Genomic DNA, 17,751 nt, shown 5'->3' on the forward strand with positions numbered 1-17,751 from the left:
GTGGAGCCCACGGAAAGCAATTGCCTCAATCTTGTGATTACTCCCTCCAGATGCCATAAAGAGTCTAACGTTTTGTGTTCAGATAGTTTACTAAGCTGATTTGCATGCTCCTACTTAGTGCCACAGGATTAGACAGTTTAAGAGCCAGGCTTTGAACTCATAAATCTAACAAATAGTTCTAGAGTCAAGTAACAAAACAAAAACCTTATAGAAATCTCCCAGACCAGTCGCAGAGCTATGGACTCATTATTTCCCATGCCTAGTGCGTCTATTCTTCTTCCACAAAGAGAAGGGGCTTTTGAAGCTAGCAATTTTTAAATAAAAGCAGTGTTTCCTTTTGCCAAACAAGGTTAACATTTCCATAGCTCAGAATAGATCGCACGAGGATTCCCTTATGGAACGTCTATGCTGTTTAATATTCCTCACACCACCCCCCCTCCGTGCCCCCCCCCCCCCCCCCCCCCCCCCCAATTCGGACAGTGCAAGATCATCCACAATTCAGTAATGACAGGCTCAGTGGTATTCTGACTGTACACAGCATCAAACAATGCCCTCCTCCTCTCCCCTTCTTCCTTAGCACGTGAATATAAATGGCACACCTCTGCTTAGAGGTTGGTGCTGCATGCAAACTGATGCAGCTGAAGGTTTTTGCATAACAGCCTCTTGCAGGTGTTATGATAAGTGAAGCACATAGAAGCCTGGCTTGCAGAGGCTACTTCGATGAGGTGTGCAAGTCCCAAGTGTATGTCAGCTGTTCTGCCATGGATTAGAAAGCTTATGCAGCCTGTCCTTCTCTCAGTTAATTTTTGGAAAAAGAGTTTTTTCCTAAGATGAGTTGAACCTTGGCGGTTGCTAATACCTGAAATATTTTGCTCAAGGAATCTGGTAAGAAGAAGGTGAAACGAAGGGCAAAACCCTTCAGCCAAACTGTGTCACTTGTGTTGCACACGTCCCTGAATCTCTCATGATTTCAGGAAGAGCCTCACAAGATCTCTTGTAGCAAAATAAAGGCTAATAACACAAAAGGAACAAATTTGATAACTTCATTCCTACTAGTTAAATGTGATACATGCGATTCTTTCAGACATCTCTCACTTCCCGTTTTTGGAATACACTCTAACTCCCGAACAGAATTTGCTCTTGGAAATTGTTACATCACACCTCCATGGGATTTACATAGATGGAATAAACTTAGAAGAAATCAGAAGCATATTTAGCAGTAACCAAATTAAGCTCCTACCACACCAGCTAACAAAGCCATTATTAATCATGCATGATACATGTGACTTTGTCCAAAGGTGGATTTATATCCCAGATAGCATGTGACATTCAGGGAATTGCAATGGCTCAAAGAGCCTATGATCAAACCCCAAAAGACAGCAAAGCATCTTATGCAGGCTAGCTGAGACCAAGGTATCTCTACTTTCCTATTTTGTTGATTTCCATATACTGCCCCAACATAGAAACTCATATTCCAAAGGAGCAAGTCTTAAAAAGGAGAAGGAAAAAAAATCCTAAAAGAAAAAATCAGATTTGAGACTTGACATAAGAAATGGCTGCTAGAGACGATCAGCCTTTTTTAACCTTTGCTCTGGAAGTCCTGACTCTATGGGTAACTTGTTTCCCTTGCTGACTGTATTTAGAAGCAAAAATCTCATCTGGATACAAAATGGCTAGCCCCTCCCCCCCCCCCCCCCCCCCCCCAAGTCAATACAGCTATTAAGGAACATACTTAAGTATGCAGAAATATGGATTTTATTTACATCAGATCATGAAGTGGACCAGAGCTGTAGTTCACCTGCCTTCGCTCTCGTAGTGGCCAGGTGCCAGGTGCTTCAGCTGAAGCACTGGAATTGCTGGATTGCACAAACAGAAAGCTGCCGCTTTTTCTGACAGGGCACAATCAATCAATTCCTGTTTAACAGAATATATAATACCTTTTGTTATTCATTTATCTAAGATAGCTATCAAAGTATTGAGCCTTTGCAGAAAGCTGCTAAATTCCTGGATGTAATGGTTCAGGTTTGAAGTGTCTGCTGTCAGGATTAATGTTGTCACCCTTTCCCTTTTCTGTTAATTGAAGAATAAAACCTCAGTAAAGAATGTAAATGTTTCACTTTTTCTTTGCCACTGACTTGACAGAGCAGTTACCCTTACTCATCTTCTGTCTTGAACAGATCTCTCTGGCTCAGAGAAAACTCAGTTTTCTACTCATCTCCACATTCTTTCCATGTATTATTTTTTCCCCCATTTTCCATAAACACCACCTTTCATGAAAAAAAAAATATTTGGGAATATTTAACCACCATGGCCGTACCAGTGCAGAGAAAGGGTAAAAAAATTTTCTATTTCCTGGTCAGACTCTCAATGCATTTCTTTTAGGCACACCTTTTCTGGGTTGGTGCAGAAGAAGTGAAATACACTGGTACGGAGCCTGCAGTCCTTCAGAAGTGCTGCACTCCCTCTCAAAATCTCACAACCAGCCAATCTTTCAACAAAGCTGCCAGCCATCTGCCGGGTGTTGCTCTGCAGAACTCCGTAGGCACACACGCCTAGGGGCAACACAACCACTCTGCTAACCTGCTGCATAGAAGGCTGGAGATATTAATAAACCTGTATCACGCAAGAGGGAAGAAAGATAACTGTATCAAACTGGTGGAGTATTGGTGAGGTCCCAAGCCTCCTGGCTGACAGAAACTGACTTTTTTTATCATTACGTTGTATATTTGCCACAGGGTTAGAGGGCTGCAGGGCCAGCAGAGGGGTGCCCACGCACACATCCCACTGGAGGTGCAGCCAGAAAAATGCTACGGGTATTCCATGTTTCCCTCTCCGCAGCCACACAGCTGCTACGTGCTTCTAATGCTGCTTTTACACGCACATCCATCTGACAAAGGAGGCCAAATCTTAGCTGCTGTAAACTGAAGCAGGTCCAGAGGGATTAAAAAGCCTAACTAATTACAACACCTGAGGTCCTAGTATTAAATCCCAGTTGAAAGACCCCAGAAAGACCTCTCATAGTAACACGAACAAAGCAATTTAAAACCCCAAAACATTCACCAGCTGAGTAACAACCTATTTTACTCATAAGTAACTGGCTGAAAACATCCTTGTCTGAATACATGAGGAGGTATTCTTCCTATGTAGATCAAAAAGAATGGCCCAAGTAAAGCTCTACCACACCTTTTCAGTTAGTGAGATGACACATCTTTCAACTAGCAAGCCAACTTTGTATTTTGTTTGCAATATAATGTCATAATAAACAATGAAAAAATGTTTAAGATACTGATGCTTTAAAATAAAATCAGTAAACAATGCAATTATTCTTTTCTACACGTAGTAATAAAAATGCAGTGTTTCATCACCTTTTCACTTCCTATGCTAAAGAGCATTACACACAAATACACTGATTCATCTAAGTCCACAGTGTTGAGAAAAAGAAATCTAAATCCAGCTTCCCTCTTGCTATACACTTCAGATTTTTTTTTTACATTACTATGATTTTTTTCCCCCCATGTGAAAGTATCAATTAAGTCAGTGTCGAAACTATTTGTCGATCAGCTTCGCCCTCAGGGTCTCAATGCTGCAATACTTGCGTTCTCAACACTGAGAACTCAAATTGTGTTTTCAACTTCTGCTTTTATTCTTTTTCTTTTTAAGCTTGAAAGTTCGCAGAAAAATGTCCACTGATTGTTTTGTAAGTGCTTGTTACTGCAAACCCTGCTTGAAATCTCATCTACAGAACTTTCTTTTAAAGCGTCAGTGATCAGGCGACGTAGGCAGCAATCACACGCATCGTATTGATTTACTGAGCTGCCTGTTCAGCTCGGAGCTGCTGACAGGGCCAGCCGCTGTTATGGGGAGCGATGTACTTCCAGATTTTCCTTGAGGGCAGGATAGCAAGTTCTGGGCTTGAATTAGAAACATTTGGTAAGGAATCTGCACAATAGCACTGGACTGCGAGGGAACACTCTGTCCTCCTCGCTCACAGCACTTGATTCAAATGTAATCCACAACAATTAAAAAATCTGTGCTATGGAAGTGGCTCTGAAAATGCTTGCTTGCCAGCCATCTCCACTGGCACCGACTGACCGGCTTAGCAGTCAAGCCTAGCAGCCAGACATCCCAGCGCACAGAGACGGCCCGGTTCACACCCAGCGCGAAAATAAAACCATTTGGTTTGCATCCACCGAATGCACACTAGGAAAATACTTCTCTTGGGCCATGGGAAATGCACCCAGGCTAAGCATTCAGCACTTGAACTTGGCTGGGGCACTGCTCACAGCCTGCGTGCTACATCAACAGCCTGATAATTCCTGCACATCCGTCCCTATATGGAGCAGGCAAGGCGGATGCAGAAGGCGAGCACGTGGCAGAGTATGAGCCTGTGCACTGGAGGAAGCAGGAAGCAAATTTCTGTCCTCTCTCTCCTCAGCTTTAGGTAAAAGGAACACAGACTGGAGAGTACAGCAAATCTCCCTTCTAGTGTACAGATTTGACTATGTGGTGAACCTCAAAGAAAAAATAATCTGGTAAAAATTACTTCTAGCATAATATAAAAGGCAGGGGGCCCTGCCACCTCACCTGGCAGCAGTTACTACCTTTCCAAGCCCCTGAAAGAGGGGTTTTAATGCAGCTCTGGTGTTAACACAATGGAGAGCCTAGCTGAGTGACAAAAGCTAGTCAGAGGATAAGGTTGTCTTGAGTAATTTTGTGCCCATTCTTCAAGGCTCCTTCCTAACATTTGACTGGAGGCAGTGACAGCTACAGCTGAAGGCAACCCCTTAACCTGTAATTCTCACAACCCACTTGTGAAAGGCCCAGCAGTTGCCCTGGTCACCAGATGCTCTGTATCTCCTACAGCGTGATACAGAGGACCCTGTCCCCAAAACTAAGCTCAGCTATGTCCTGGAGGAATGGGTAATCTCCCGAGAGATGGACCTACCAAATTTGCTAGAGCAAAGCAATCAATAACTCAGTGTTACTGCATTTGGAGGCGCAGCCCTCTCCCTTTTCACTGGAGAGGCAACCAGAGCTGTGGCATGGATCCTGATAGATGTGTGGCAGTTTGAGTGACACAGGCTGGCTGGCAGAGGGAGGGAGGATGCCCTGGCTGCTAGAGCTGTGGATGGGTGGTACAACCTGCCTTGCAAAGCCGGTCTCAACGACAGACTGCTGTTAGCTGCAAAAGCAGTCTGAGAGTTGACGTTAACATCTTCCCCTTCCTGGCTGCTGAGAGCTTGATTCACATCCACAGCTAGGAAAGACTCGGTCTCTTCTTGCTGAGACACAGAAGGCACCATTTTGCTGCTCTTTCATCTGTGCCAACAAAACGGTGATTCTGGAAGGCACATATTTTAGATGACATCTCTCTCACTCCAGACAGCCAAATCTTTTGCAACTGCCCATCTCCTCCTCTTGTGAAATACATGTGAACAGAAGGGAGAAAGGAAGAATCAAAAATGAAGAACACTTTGAGCACAGTCACACGTGCTCATAATCCTGTTTCATATTTGCAGGACAAGAAAGATAGAATCCAAACATAAGAGCATGTCTACGGAGAGGGAGTTGTACTGAAGGTGCAACTTATTTGATAGGATGGGAGAGCCTCTGGCAGACAGAAAGGAGCTGTGTTCTCCCCTTCATGCATTCATATGATTCCCAGGAAGAAAAAACCTCATTATTTCCAAAGGTTCACATGACAGCTGAAGCCACACATCACCTCTGAGAACACAGACCTGCTCACCCTGGCTCAAGACCCTGCAGGGCTGTGCTAATTAGCATCTCAGCAAACACATAAGGCAGCCAAGGCCTCCTGGGAGCCCTTCCACGGCGCTTTGATCAAGCCATGCTGCACGTGTGGTGATACTACCCAGGGAATCCCTCCTAGCAAGCAAGTGGAGAAATTCTCTCCCGTCCATGGTGACTAGTTGCCTGGCTGAATCAAAGGCAGCCGTGGCTGCAGGTCTTCTTTACTCATGCCCTAAGTGTCATAACTACTCCCCTCCTACAGGGAAAGGCAAAATATACTGGGTCACGTACGCTGTGGAGGCAAGAGCAGAGAACTTATCAGTGTTCCTCAGAGATTTTTTTTTTTTTTAAGCAACAAATTATTTATACATTTTCCCTCTCTTGCTTTATGAAAATACCATGCTCACATTTTCCTGTTTCTTCCCTGTCAAAGTCCCTCTTTCACTTCTAAAGCACAAACTAACAGAAGAATTCTTGCTTGTACAGAGACATACTCAGTAACTGGAAAAGGATCTGATCCCAGAGGTGCCGGACACCTTCAATTCACCCCACTTTCAAATGAAATTGAAGTTCGCGGCACCCACAGAAGTCCCCCAGATTTCCCACTCTTAAGTGAGTCAGTGCAAACAGCCAACCAAACATGCACTCTGGAGATGACAGCTAAAAACCAGTATTAAAATAATTTAAACCACATGCAATTTAACACTGCCATTTGAGCTGGTGATCGCCACTTTTTCACAGCATACATATATAAAAAAGTTGTTTGTAAGAGCCATCAAAAGACAGAGTAGCAGATACACAGCCTTTTTTCCAGCTGTGCTTTTCAGATCCAAATCATTACCTCCCAATAGTGTTTGAAAAAGAAGAAAAGGGAGAAAGAAAGAAGTTGCTTTAGATTGTGAAATACCCAGTTTCTTTGAAGTGTGGGGGAGTCTAGCCTAATACTCGAGTGACCAGCCACCAAGAAATAAATTACTCTGAAGCACTCAGAGACTTAACAGTACTAAACAGCACATGAAAGTAACTTCAAGAATAAACCAAATAATTTTCTTCCCCTATGTGACAATTAGAATGGGTATAGTACCCATCCAGTATTTCGGTTCCAGTTTCTGCAAACTTTTCAGTTCCATATTCAGGACAAAATTGCTTTCTTGTTGTTTTTGGCAAGGGAACACGAACACATAAAGACATACCCAGCCCACTCAGGTTTCCCTCTCTCTCGTTTCACTCATACGACCAGCCATCACACAATCTTACCTTCCCAGTTGTTGTCATCACACAGCGCTGTCAAATCCAGCCGAGGCACTTCTGACACAAAGCTGTTTTCCTCATCATCAGCATCTTGATTTCTTTGCAACTTGTTTTCAGGAATGCTTGGATGCTCTTGAATCTTCATACTTGAAGTCAGCTATATTCCCATAAACCCACAGAAATAAGAAATAGAAAAAATGTTTCAGGAGGCAGAGGAGAAAAAAAAAAACAACACAACACCCCTGCAGTCACAGCAGCAGTAAGCTCACGTCTTTAGCTAAAAAGATCCAAACAAACAGATCCTGACGTTTCCAGCTCCAAATCCAAATCCCCTGCTTGGCGACCCCTACGTACTAATTGCTCACTCACACTGGCAAACACATCTGTCCATCTGCCTTTCTTCAATTTTTCCTTCTTTAGAAAGCCACTGCAAGTTCCCGAGACTGCCTGCCCTGACAACTGCATGCAGCTGAAAAAACCTCCAGTAATCAATTGGGATGAAAAGGGAGGGAGGAAGGCAGGGAGAAAGGGAGAGAGAGGGGGCGGCTGTGTACAATTCCTACAGGAGCGCAACTCCTTGGAGCAACAACAAAAATGCTGCTGCTGTTGTAAGGCTGTAGCAATATGGTGTCTTCTAAAAAGCAGGCACCAGAGCTCCAGAGGTAGCAGCCGCAGACAGCAAGCAGTGCAGGCTACGTACATGAAGGCTCTCATGCAGGCTGTGCTGGCTCAGATCAATTAGTGCCAGCTAAGCTGTGCTGGCTGCACATTCCCTGATTTCCTGTGGTTGTTTTCTAGCTGGGCGTGGGGAGAGCAGAACTATTTATGGAGGAGCTCTGGGTATTAAAGCAGTGTTGCGCAAATCCAAACGGCAGTGGGGTTTGGCATCTCGGCTGGAAGCAGTGTGGACTCTGGGAAAAAGCCAAAAAATTCACACAAGCATCCAATGACTTAGGGGGGAAAAAAAAAAAAAAAAAGGCAGAATGCTGTCAAGTAAGTGATTCATCATTTAGCACTACCTAGAAGCAACTGCTGTTTGTCTCACCACTATTCACCCCTGCACATACCACACGTCGTGTGCATTTATGCAGAAATCACTGCCATTCCCACAATCCAGACACACAGTGCGTGTGTCTGTAATAGTGCTTGATGACATGAGCAGTTTTGTCACTCTAAAATAAATTAGCTGTAATGCCTCACAGAGGGCAGTAGTGAAAAGGAAGGGTAAAGCATGTACATTAACATGTAGTGTGATACGTATAATCCCACTGACAAACACACAGCCATCTGAATAGACAGCATTACATTACTACATAAACTAATCTTCATAAGAAGAGCTTAAGCATAATTCTCTCAAGTACAGTCTAGCAGGTAGTCAACATGCAGATTTCCCCCCGAAGGTATTTTGATAATCTATTTAGCAATCTGCATATGAGGATGTGTGAAGAAAACGGGCCTAAAGAAAATAACTGGTACATTTGGACATATTTTACTTGTGAATCCAGAAGCACAGTCAGACTGTACTAAATCAATATCCTTAGTACATGCCACTAAGGCACATTCAATTTTTTTTTCATCTGTATAAATCTAATTATGTGTTTCATTTTTTCCCCACCCTTTGAGCAGAGAAAAACAGGTACGCTTCATGTAGAGAGGGAAAAAACCCTCCCAGTAGACAAATCATATGAATACATGTTTTTACCTGGATTCAATCCCATCAATCCCTGCAACTGGACGGGGTGCTAGGCAAGCTCATCTAGGCTCCCTGTCCCACGGAAGGCTGGACCAGGTGATCTTTCAAGGTCCCTTCCAACCTGGGCTGTTCTATGGTTCTGATAACCTGGGTGATGAACACTGATGTCTGTAAAGAGCGTTCTGCCTTGTATTTGTATAAGGTTTGTATCTCCTTTTTATTTCAATAAATCACCTTTTTGAAACATTATAACAAAAGGAAACACTAGATGACAGTTTGCCAAGCACTAGCAACTCGTACAGCTTGACACTAAATCTGATTACAAATATGTTTATTGTGAGAGCTGTACATGGAAAAATGCTAATTCACCATTCAATATCTTTTAAGCTGCTTCCAGGTTCGGAGGACTTAAATATTTATTTAAGGTCCAGTAACAAATTTCTTGGCAGGTTCTAAATAGTCAGTGTACATTACAAACAGAAAGACTGGTCAGTGTCCAGAAACAGGCAGTCTTCTACATTTGCTAAAGAACAAACTGTACCAGTTGATAAACTGCACTTAAATTGCCAGCACAGTCTTTTAAGGCTGAAAGAAATAAAGCAGTAAGTTTCAAAATAGGTGCTTATTTTTAATTACATCAAGAAGTGCAAAGAGAGGAACTTACATAGATTTTAACAATTTCAAAAGGAGCAACCTGAAAATATCATTTCGTCACCACCACTGATACTAATTGCAGAGCTAAATGTCTTGCTATGAAAAGTGTACAATCGCTGGACTTCAGATCCTGAAAAGATATCTGTAGTAGATATGAGTAGTTCCCATATGGGTAAATAATTTCTATTACAGCTATATTAGAAAGACCATATCAACATCTTCTTCCTTCTAAAGTCACTTCAGTTGTTGGAAATGTGTAAAAGCTGTTTAACACCAGGCCTGTGGTGTGCGTGCAGACAGTTACTCTCCTTTCCTTGCTCACTGATGTAGCCTCTAATACCATGAATAAATCATTAGGCGTCCTGAAGAACAATGGTGGTACAAACCCAGGAGACTCAAGAAAGCAGATGTTTAACCTTTTTTGCATTAACGCTCCAAACCCACAGAGTAGTATATAATTCAGTATTCCCATCACTTATTTTCCTATTTGATTTCCTGATGTTACCAGTTGCCTACCTCCAGGACAAAAAAAAATTAAGGGAGAACTACTGTGCTTTAGGTATGGATGTGCCACAATTTCTTAGAAAGCAAAGGGGCAGCAAATTGATGATCTCAGTAGCATCTGGCAATCACAGTGCACTGCGAATATTACATAAATGACCACCAAAAAAATCTTCAAACTAGGCACCTGATCTCTGCTTTTTAGAAGCTGCTTCTGCAGCCGTGCTTTGCAGGTACCAGTAACTAGAGACCTAAGTAACCTGGGGATAAGTCAGCTGCTTTCATTCTCCCTGCTCCAAAGGAGATTCAGCATAAAGAGTAGCTCAAGCAGCTAGAAATACATGTGACCAAAAAGATCGCTGAATTTTGACCAGGAAGTTGTATTCTGTTCAATTACATGCGGATTCAAATCAGTTTTATTTAAAAGGCTTGCTTCCCCTACATCTAACCATCCATTACAACCACAAGCAGGAAGCATCCCTAAGCACCTCTTGGCAATACAATACATCCTGCTGTCTTACTCCTGAGTCATGCCAATCCCCTCTACACTTGTTGCCAAGTCGGTGTGAATCTTAAACACCCTTCGCTTATCAAAAAGGGGGTACTAGTAACCTGTGGTGTTCAAATCACAGCCTACATCCTGGAGTTTAGCTACTTCCAAGGACGCATTACAAAGGCTACAAAAGCACAGAAAATTCATTCAGGACATGAGTTCCAAGGTATTTTTATTGCTTTATGGAGACCCAAATCTTCACAACTAGTAGCTATGGCAATTTCCAAACACCTTTCCTAATATCTTCAGACTGGAGACAGGGTGAGAAAGAGAAAAGGGTAAGAAAGTCCCTGACCCTTTCTCATCCTGAATGAGTTGTTTGTTATGGAAGGTATGTCTTTAAGCTGCCCTAAGCAAAAGGCTTATAAGGGACAAGGAATGTAAAACTACCCTTCGGGAATGTAACATTTTCTTGACCTTCTAATTCCTATATAATACAATCTCTGGGTTAAGGCTACATCTTCTGCTGCAGTTAAAATTCTAAATTTTAAAACTCTTCCTAGGGAGAAATTTATTATAAGATTATGATTTCATATTCGAATATACCTCCCCCAGCCTAATTTAAAAGCTTAATGGAAGTATTGTGTGGCATGGCAGTGATAGCACCTTCTCCACATGTACGTGAGGAACAAGGTGTTGCAAAATCCACTCTGGAAAATGCAACAGCTCATGAGCAAGTGCAGGATAATTGGGTATTACTGACTCTCTGGAAGCAAAGTAGGAGATCCATCTAATCCCAGTCAGAGCAGTGATCAAAGGCAGTACTGAATACCCCTTGCAGAGGTTACATGTTTCAGTGTCCCATGAACCTCTCCAGCTAGAACACAGCTGGTCAGAGCCGAGCTGTTAGCAAATAACCTCTTCTGCATTTCCTGCTAGATGGAAATAATACCTACCTGAAATTAAGTCTTTCAAAAGCAATAAATGCATAGTTGTTTTTATTTAAAACAAAACAAAACAAAACCAAAAAACAACAACAATCACCAAAAAAACCCCACAAGAAAAGGCTAGTTTAAAAATACTATCCATCCTTGGTTAACTCCAGACAGCCAGAGAGACCAGACATTGTCCGCAGCTGTTTTACTGTGCTACTCTAAAATGGGTGCACAACTGAGGGAGAGGTGCCTCAGATAACTCTAGTATTTGAAATGCTTGTCTCTCTAGAGGTGTTTCAAACAAATACAAATGAATCAGTGACTTCAAAGGTGTTCACCTAACTCAACCCCAATATTTGCTTTGCTGAACAGTTAGCTGAAAAACACCATAAAGCAAACGCAGGAGCTGGGTGCTGATCAGAAATGGGAAGTTGGGGAAAAAACTGTTGTCATCAGTGTCACATCCCCCCCATCCTGACACTCATCCCAATCACCAACCCTTAGAGAGAAGTAGGAAATGATCCAGTTTTCTGAGGCAAATGGATCACAGACACCTATGTTCAAAGGCAACAGGCTGCATTGGGAAATCATGAACAAAAGACCAAATGATTTTAGAGAAGTCAAGAGAGACAAGCTAATCTTACTACCCTGGGAGATAACCAGTCACACACCCTGTTTGCAATGATTAATAAGGGAACTTGGCGTCACTTAAACCAAAGTGCTGACTTCAGTGACGCTTCCCTTTTTGGCAAGGAAGGATTGAAGGGACTGAAGCAGATGCTTTCAGACCTCTCAGTGTTTGAGAAGCTCCCTAAATTATGTAAATAAAAAGCAGAGGGACAGGAAAGAAAAAGCAAAAGCTAACTCCATCTCCCCGGGAGAAACAAAATTTCACAGAACTATATGCCTAACTACTTTTTTCTACTCAGTAAAAAGCCCATTTAGAGATCACAAAACTGAAACACAAAAACAAAAAAAATACCAACCTGAGAGTGCCTGAAAAAAACCTCATCGTTTTCACTTTCTTTGCTACAAAAAAAAAACAAAACAAAAACAAGCCAACATATTATAAATACAAAACCAGACTTGTTTTGTAACAGAAACAAGCAGGACTTCTGGACACATGGGTTTTTAGATTCTTGCTACTGCTGTACACTTACATTCAGTAAACGAAGGGACACTCTGGGCTGCAGCACTTCAGGCTGCTAAACTACATCATTTTGCTTCCTCCCATGAACTATTTGTGAAAAATATAATGTTATTTAATTCCAGTGCCCTTAATCCAAACCAATACAACTCTCCCAACATACGTAACTGTGGAGAGAAATTGTCATCTCAGGTGAGCAGAGTGGGGCTGTATAGCTCTTGCAAGAGAGCGATACATGAGAGAAGGGCTGGATTCCCAACCCAGTGGCCAGGTGAGACAGGCCCTGCAGTCCTCTCTGTGGAGCATGCTGGTTCAGGTGCTTCACAGCTGACTTCTTTTCAAGTCTGCACCATCACAGCATCTTCAGTGCCATTCCTAACAGGGTGGGAGAAGGGTCTTGGTGGTGTGTGCTGCTGGGCAGAGCCTACACAACATACACAATGCCTCCACGCTGTTCTACTTTGAAGCTAATACAGTGGGTAATGCTGTTCTGCAGCACCACTAAACGTCACCCTCAGTTTGTGGTGAAAGATCTCTTAGGCTGTACTATAACCACAGGGAAAATAAAACATACATATATTAAAAAAAAAAAAAAAATCACCTTTCTTCAGATAAAATTTCCATGTCATCAGGTCTTGTTCTGTCTATAGGCCTGGATGAGCTAAAGCTTTCCATACTCTGTAATACAGTAAATGTTAAAGCAGTAAGATACATGAGAGAAACAGATTTAAGCTGCAGGCCATTACACAGATCAGATACAGAAATATCCAACAGAACTTCTAGAAAAAAGACAACAATCACACTACTGCCTGCTGCACATTTATAACAAAACAAACCCCACACTTTATTGCCCATAACCTGCAAAAAAACCCAACTGCTCACTGCTTCATCTCTTTCATCAGATGACCTCAAAATGTCTAACAGAATAATGCTGCGTGGTACCCCACCAGTTCCCATTTTACAGACTGACAGGCAGGCTGAGCTTGAGAGCAACGTTGCAATGCGTACAAATCCTGTAAAAGCAGGTACCAAAATCCACAGCACCTTCCCAGCCAGACTGACTATGCTTATCTTAGAAAACAGTCCCCTTCTCAGCCAAACCCTTTTGTAGTTTCTTAAGTGGGCAGAAGAATGCAAAGAGACTGCCATATGCACAAAAGTAATGGTAAGTTGTGCTAACATGAATGCAGGCAAGAAATTCAACTGGTTATGACAACTTGTTCTGAAATTTGTCTTGGCTGCCATTAGGAACATTAATGCTGTTGTCCTCTAAGAGCTTGAGAAAGTACTGTGAAGACAAGCCATGCTGCCACTTCGGGCACATGTCCAGGAGGTTTTCTACCCTCTTTTTTGGGCAAGCCCCTCTTAAATAGGAGGAAGTCAGTCAGTAGAATGGAGTGTTGTTCTTGCCCTGGCCCCGGTGACACAGCTCAGTCATTCCAGCCTTGCTTAATACGATTCTTCAAGTCCTACTGGTACCTGGTGACTATGTCTCTGAAATGTAGTTACAAGCTTTTAATGCTCTGTGGTTGGCTTGCTCAGGAGAGTAAGTGGAACTGACAGTTTTTCCACTGCCGACTTACGCTTTTGAGTCAGATGCAATTAGACAGCTAAAAGGAAAGCTTCCACACACTGTCCTACATATTCTTTCAGGCTTTGAAAAAGCAGGAAGGCTCAGAAAACGGTGGCTAAGAAGCTTGATCGCAAACTTGTTTACATGATGAAGGCCTATTAGTAAACACTAAGGTACAGGTTATGTCCTTTGATACTCCAAGCAGGTAGTCTAATTTGGGTTATTATTTGAGGCGTAAGGATGTAGTCAAAAGAAGGTTAAACCACCACACAACCTGCTGGCAGTCTCTGAAATGCAAGTATGAAATAAGTGCACTCAGGAAAACTTAAAAAGCAGGCTTTGCTGCTCAAAAGAGTAGCGCTGTGCTCTCTGCAATCTGTTTCATAACAATACTCCCAGTTGATAATCCCACTGCAACACCTCCTCTAGCAAACCAAGCAAGAGCCATGCTGATGGTCGTCTTGATCAACGGGCTTTCTGTGCAAGGTCAGTCCATTTCATGTTCCTTTCAGCCTTTGCTCCTTGAGAGATCCAAAAATGAGGGGCAGGGCAAAGTCCAGCAGACACAGGTAAGTTTGAGGATGTTTCTTCTGGGCATGTTTTAAGGCTTCACGGATGTTTTTCAGGTCCACAGCAAATGCGGACACTTCTGTCAGTCTTTCCTTTCCCAAATCCTGAGTCAAATTCTCATTTACATTAAACTGCTTTATACTCCACGGGTACAGAGAAGAGGTGTAGAAAAGAGTGTAAGCACTTGACCTTTGCCTATCTTGAAGTCCATTGCTACAAGCAAAGCAAGTGTGTCTATGTCACTGTGCTCTTTCATGAAGTATCACAAGTAGGTTACTGATACTGAATGCTAAATCCAAGCACTGCCTACAATTATTGGCATCTTGCCTTCTTTTTATCACAAAGAGAAGCCCAATCTGCCTCTCTCTAGAATCTCTGCCCAGGGTAAGAGCATCAGGTCATTGCAATTTTGTGACCTCAACAAAACAAGTCCCAACACAATGTCACATTAAGAAGGAACTCACTCCCAGCAGGCTCTAAACTTTAATCGGGTACAACTGAAGGAAATGCCCCACAGCTCAGGACAGCCTTTTCACAGAGCTTTCACTGTTACTAGTAACCGTGTAACACATGTCTGGTGCCAGGCACCTGGATGCACAGCACTTCTGCCACTGTAAGCAGATCCTGCGTTGAAGCACAGTACAGTTTCTCAACTGCTGACACTACGATGAGTGTCTGGTTTGGTTGAGAGGGAAGGAGGGTGCATCAGTTTTATTCTACAGCTTGTAAAAGTTGGCCAACTGTCTTCTACTGTGAAGGTCACACAAGAATGTGCTGGGCAAATTCCACAGTATTCCAGATTTTTAGGACATTATATTGGTGTCATTTACATCCTCAGTAAAAGTTAGCGAGAGGGATCATCTTTTGGACCAATACATTCCAAAGTGTTTTACAAACTGAAAACACCACAGTAACACACAAACTTTAAGGAAAAGGCATAAAACACTTTTGTCATTTCATTATCAAGAAGTCACATGAGATCTACAGTAGCAGGAATATTAAAATAAACTTGACCTAAACACGTGAACTTGCATCTCAGCTTTCAACCTCCTTGCAAGGCCTTTGAAAGACTGGAAAAAAAGACTTACTTCCTTTTTCTCTTTCCAAAATACTTCACTGAATTCAGAAGAAAAAAGCAAAAAGCTGTAGCAAGAGAAAATGACTATAGATGGAGTAAGAGGATCATAGCAGAAATACAGCTTCTCAGTTGCCTCATCACAAAGATTACAAGCATGGGATCCAGTGCTGCCCATAGTCCAAAACAGCCACTTACGCTTGTGTTGTAGGCAAAAATGGCTACCCAAGGGAACCAGATGTGCACTGAAATAAAAAAGACTTCTTCCCACCCTAGTACTAGGCGTCAAATAATACAGCACGCTGGCTTACCACAGGACTGTCTTGGTTGTCATTAAGCTCCGAAAGCTTGGTGCTGGATTTCTGCCGTTTTGGTTTATTCCTTTCACTAAGATATCCAGAGCTGTTGTCTTGTAATTTTTCTACTTCTTGAGAAGCTAGAATACAGTCTTCAAGATTGCTGAATCCAGAGGGAATGTTTTCTTTGTTGACGACTTCCCTAAAAAGAAAAGGGACATTAAAACAGGAGGTTGTTTAAAACACTCTCCCGCTACATTTATGGTAACAATAGAGAAACACATCATGCTGACTGGTGCAGTTCCGGCAACATCTTCTACACCCTACGAAACCAGTATCTCTGGTTCTTCCTACTGCAGCAAACACCACACACTCTGCAGTGCTAAATCCCATTCAGGAGTGAAAGCCAGGTGTAAACACCTCAGGTGAGAAAGCTGTGAGGATCAACGTTGTGACTTGATTCACTTCCCACTAAAGCCAGTGTAGAGAATCCCATTGACTGCACACGGAAGCTGGACTAGCTCCTGGCTGTCTGTGGTATTTTTATAGAGAATACACAGCATATTTTCCTTTTTGACACGTGCTTTTAATTTAGAAAAGTGATTCACGGCTGCGGTCCAAGACTCTCCTTTGGTGCTTGACACCGCATAATCAGCCCTCTTATATTCTCAAACGCAAGAGCAGGACTGTGGGGCTTTAGCCAAATGCTTGATTCCTATTTGGGAGTTACAGAAAACATAAAAGGGAATCCATCTCTGCAATGGCAACACAACTGCTAGGACATAAGATTGTTCTGCTCTGTTGGGAGGTGATCAGGACAGCTAGCTCTAAGTCATCATGTGATGTACTAGCTGGGACTCTCTGGGCTTGCAGGGTTTGTGCATGTTTTCCAGAAGCCTGGTGTATGGCTTATCTTGCCTTGCACAATTAGCCTGCTGGGTCCTTTAGCATGGAGTTTTCCCTTTGCAACCCGTTTAGCAGTCTTCCCTCTACTTTGTGCAATAATGAAGATGCACATACACAGCACATCACTGCATGATGGAAACAGGAGAAACACAACGCATCTCATTCTTCGCCATCCCAGCCTGCTGGAGACTAAAGGCAGGCTGGTTACACTTGACATTGAAACTGGAACGTTTACTAACATTGTATGTGCAGCTGCCTCATATAGTGCTGTGCAACTCCAAAAGCCTGCTTTTACCAACAGCAGAATTTATTTAGACTTGCCCTGTTGTGACAAGAAACCAGTCACTCTGTAGTATTTGGACAGTGTCATGAGTATTCAGATCAAAATCAAACCCAGTAATTTCCAGTAATTTTCTAGATCACAGATCTCTAGGTTTTGTTGGTGGGAGAGATACAAAGAGGTATTAAAAATCTACAATTAAACTTCTAAGATGACTTCCACAAAGGCAAGTATGTTTTTACACAACCTTGAGCAGACCAGTTACAGATACACAGCCTGTAGATCATGTAGTCTGCAAAGTCCAGGAGTTCATCCATGTGTTTTTGTGATCAACACTCTTCCTATCTGAAGTCCCACCTTGTGACATTACAAATCCTCTTGTGATCCATCACAAGGCAAGGAGATGAAGTCACTGACACTCAAAATAACAACAGATAGTAGTTTTGAAAGGAATTCCTGATTTTGATAATTCACTCAATGGAGTCCCTGCAATCTGACCTAAGGGAACCAGGAATAACAATCTGAACCCCAGCCAGCGTTCAAAACTTCCAGTGTGTTTTAAATCCTTGGCTTCAGCTTTAATGACCAAACCTGAACAACTGTGTCAACCATGTCTAAAGGCAGCT

General features: G+C 42.5%; 1 protein-coding gene across 7 annotated transcripts in view; it reads right to left on the minus strand.

Annotated features, from left to right (window-relative positions):
- The window catches only part of FAM13A (family with sequence similarity 13 member A), a 139,060-nt gene that overhangs the window by 20,310 nt on the left and 100,999 nt on the right, over positions 1-17,751 (minus strand). For 6 of the 7 annotated variants that reach the window (XM_042807847.1, XM_042807845.1, XM_042807842.1 and 3 more), the window contains 4 exons: positions 15,955-16,141; positions 13,027-13,103; positions 12,265-12,307; positions 7,009-7,159 (listed from right to left, as the gene is read on the minus strand). In XM_042807847.1, coding sequence (XP_042663781.1) covers positions 7,009-7,159; positions 12,265-12,307; positions 13,027-13,103; positions 15,955-16,141 — 458 coding nt within the window. The remainder of the gene's footprint in view (positions 1-7,008; positions 7,160-12,264; positions 12,308-13,026; positions 13,104-15,954; positions 16,142-17,751) is intronic. The other variant, XM_042807846.1, reaches the window with a different exon arrangement.

Source organism: Tyto alba, unplaced genomic scaffold (genome assembly GCF_018691265.1).
Source record: "Tyto alba isolate M040663 unplaced genomic scaffold, T.alba_DEE_v4.0 Super-Scaffold_6, whole genome shotgun sequence".
Lineage (NCBI taxonomy): Eukaryota > Metazoa > Chordata > Aves > Strigiformes > Tytonidae > Tyto > Tyto alba.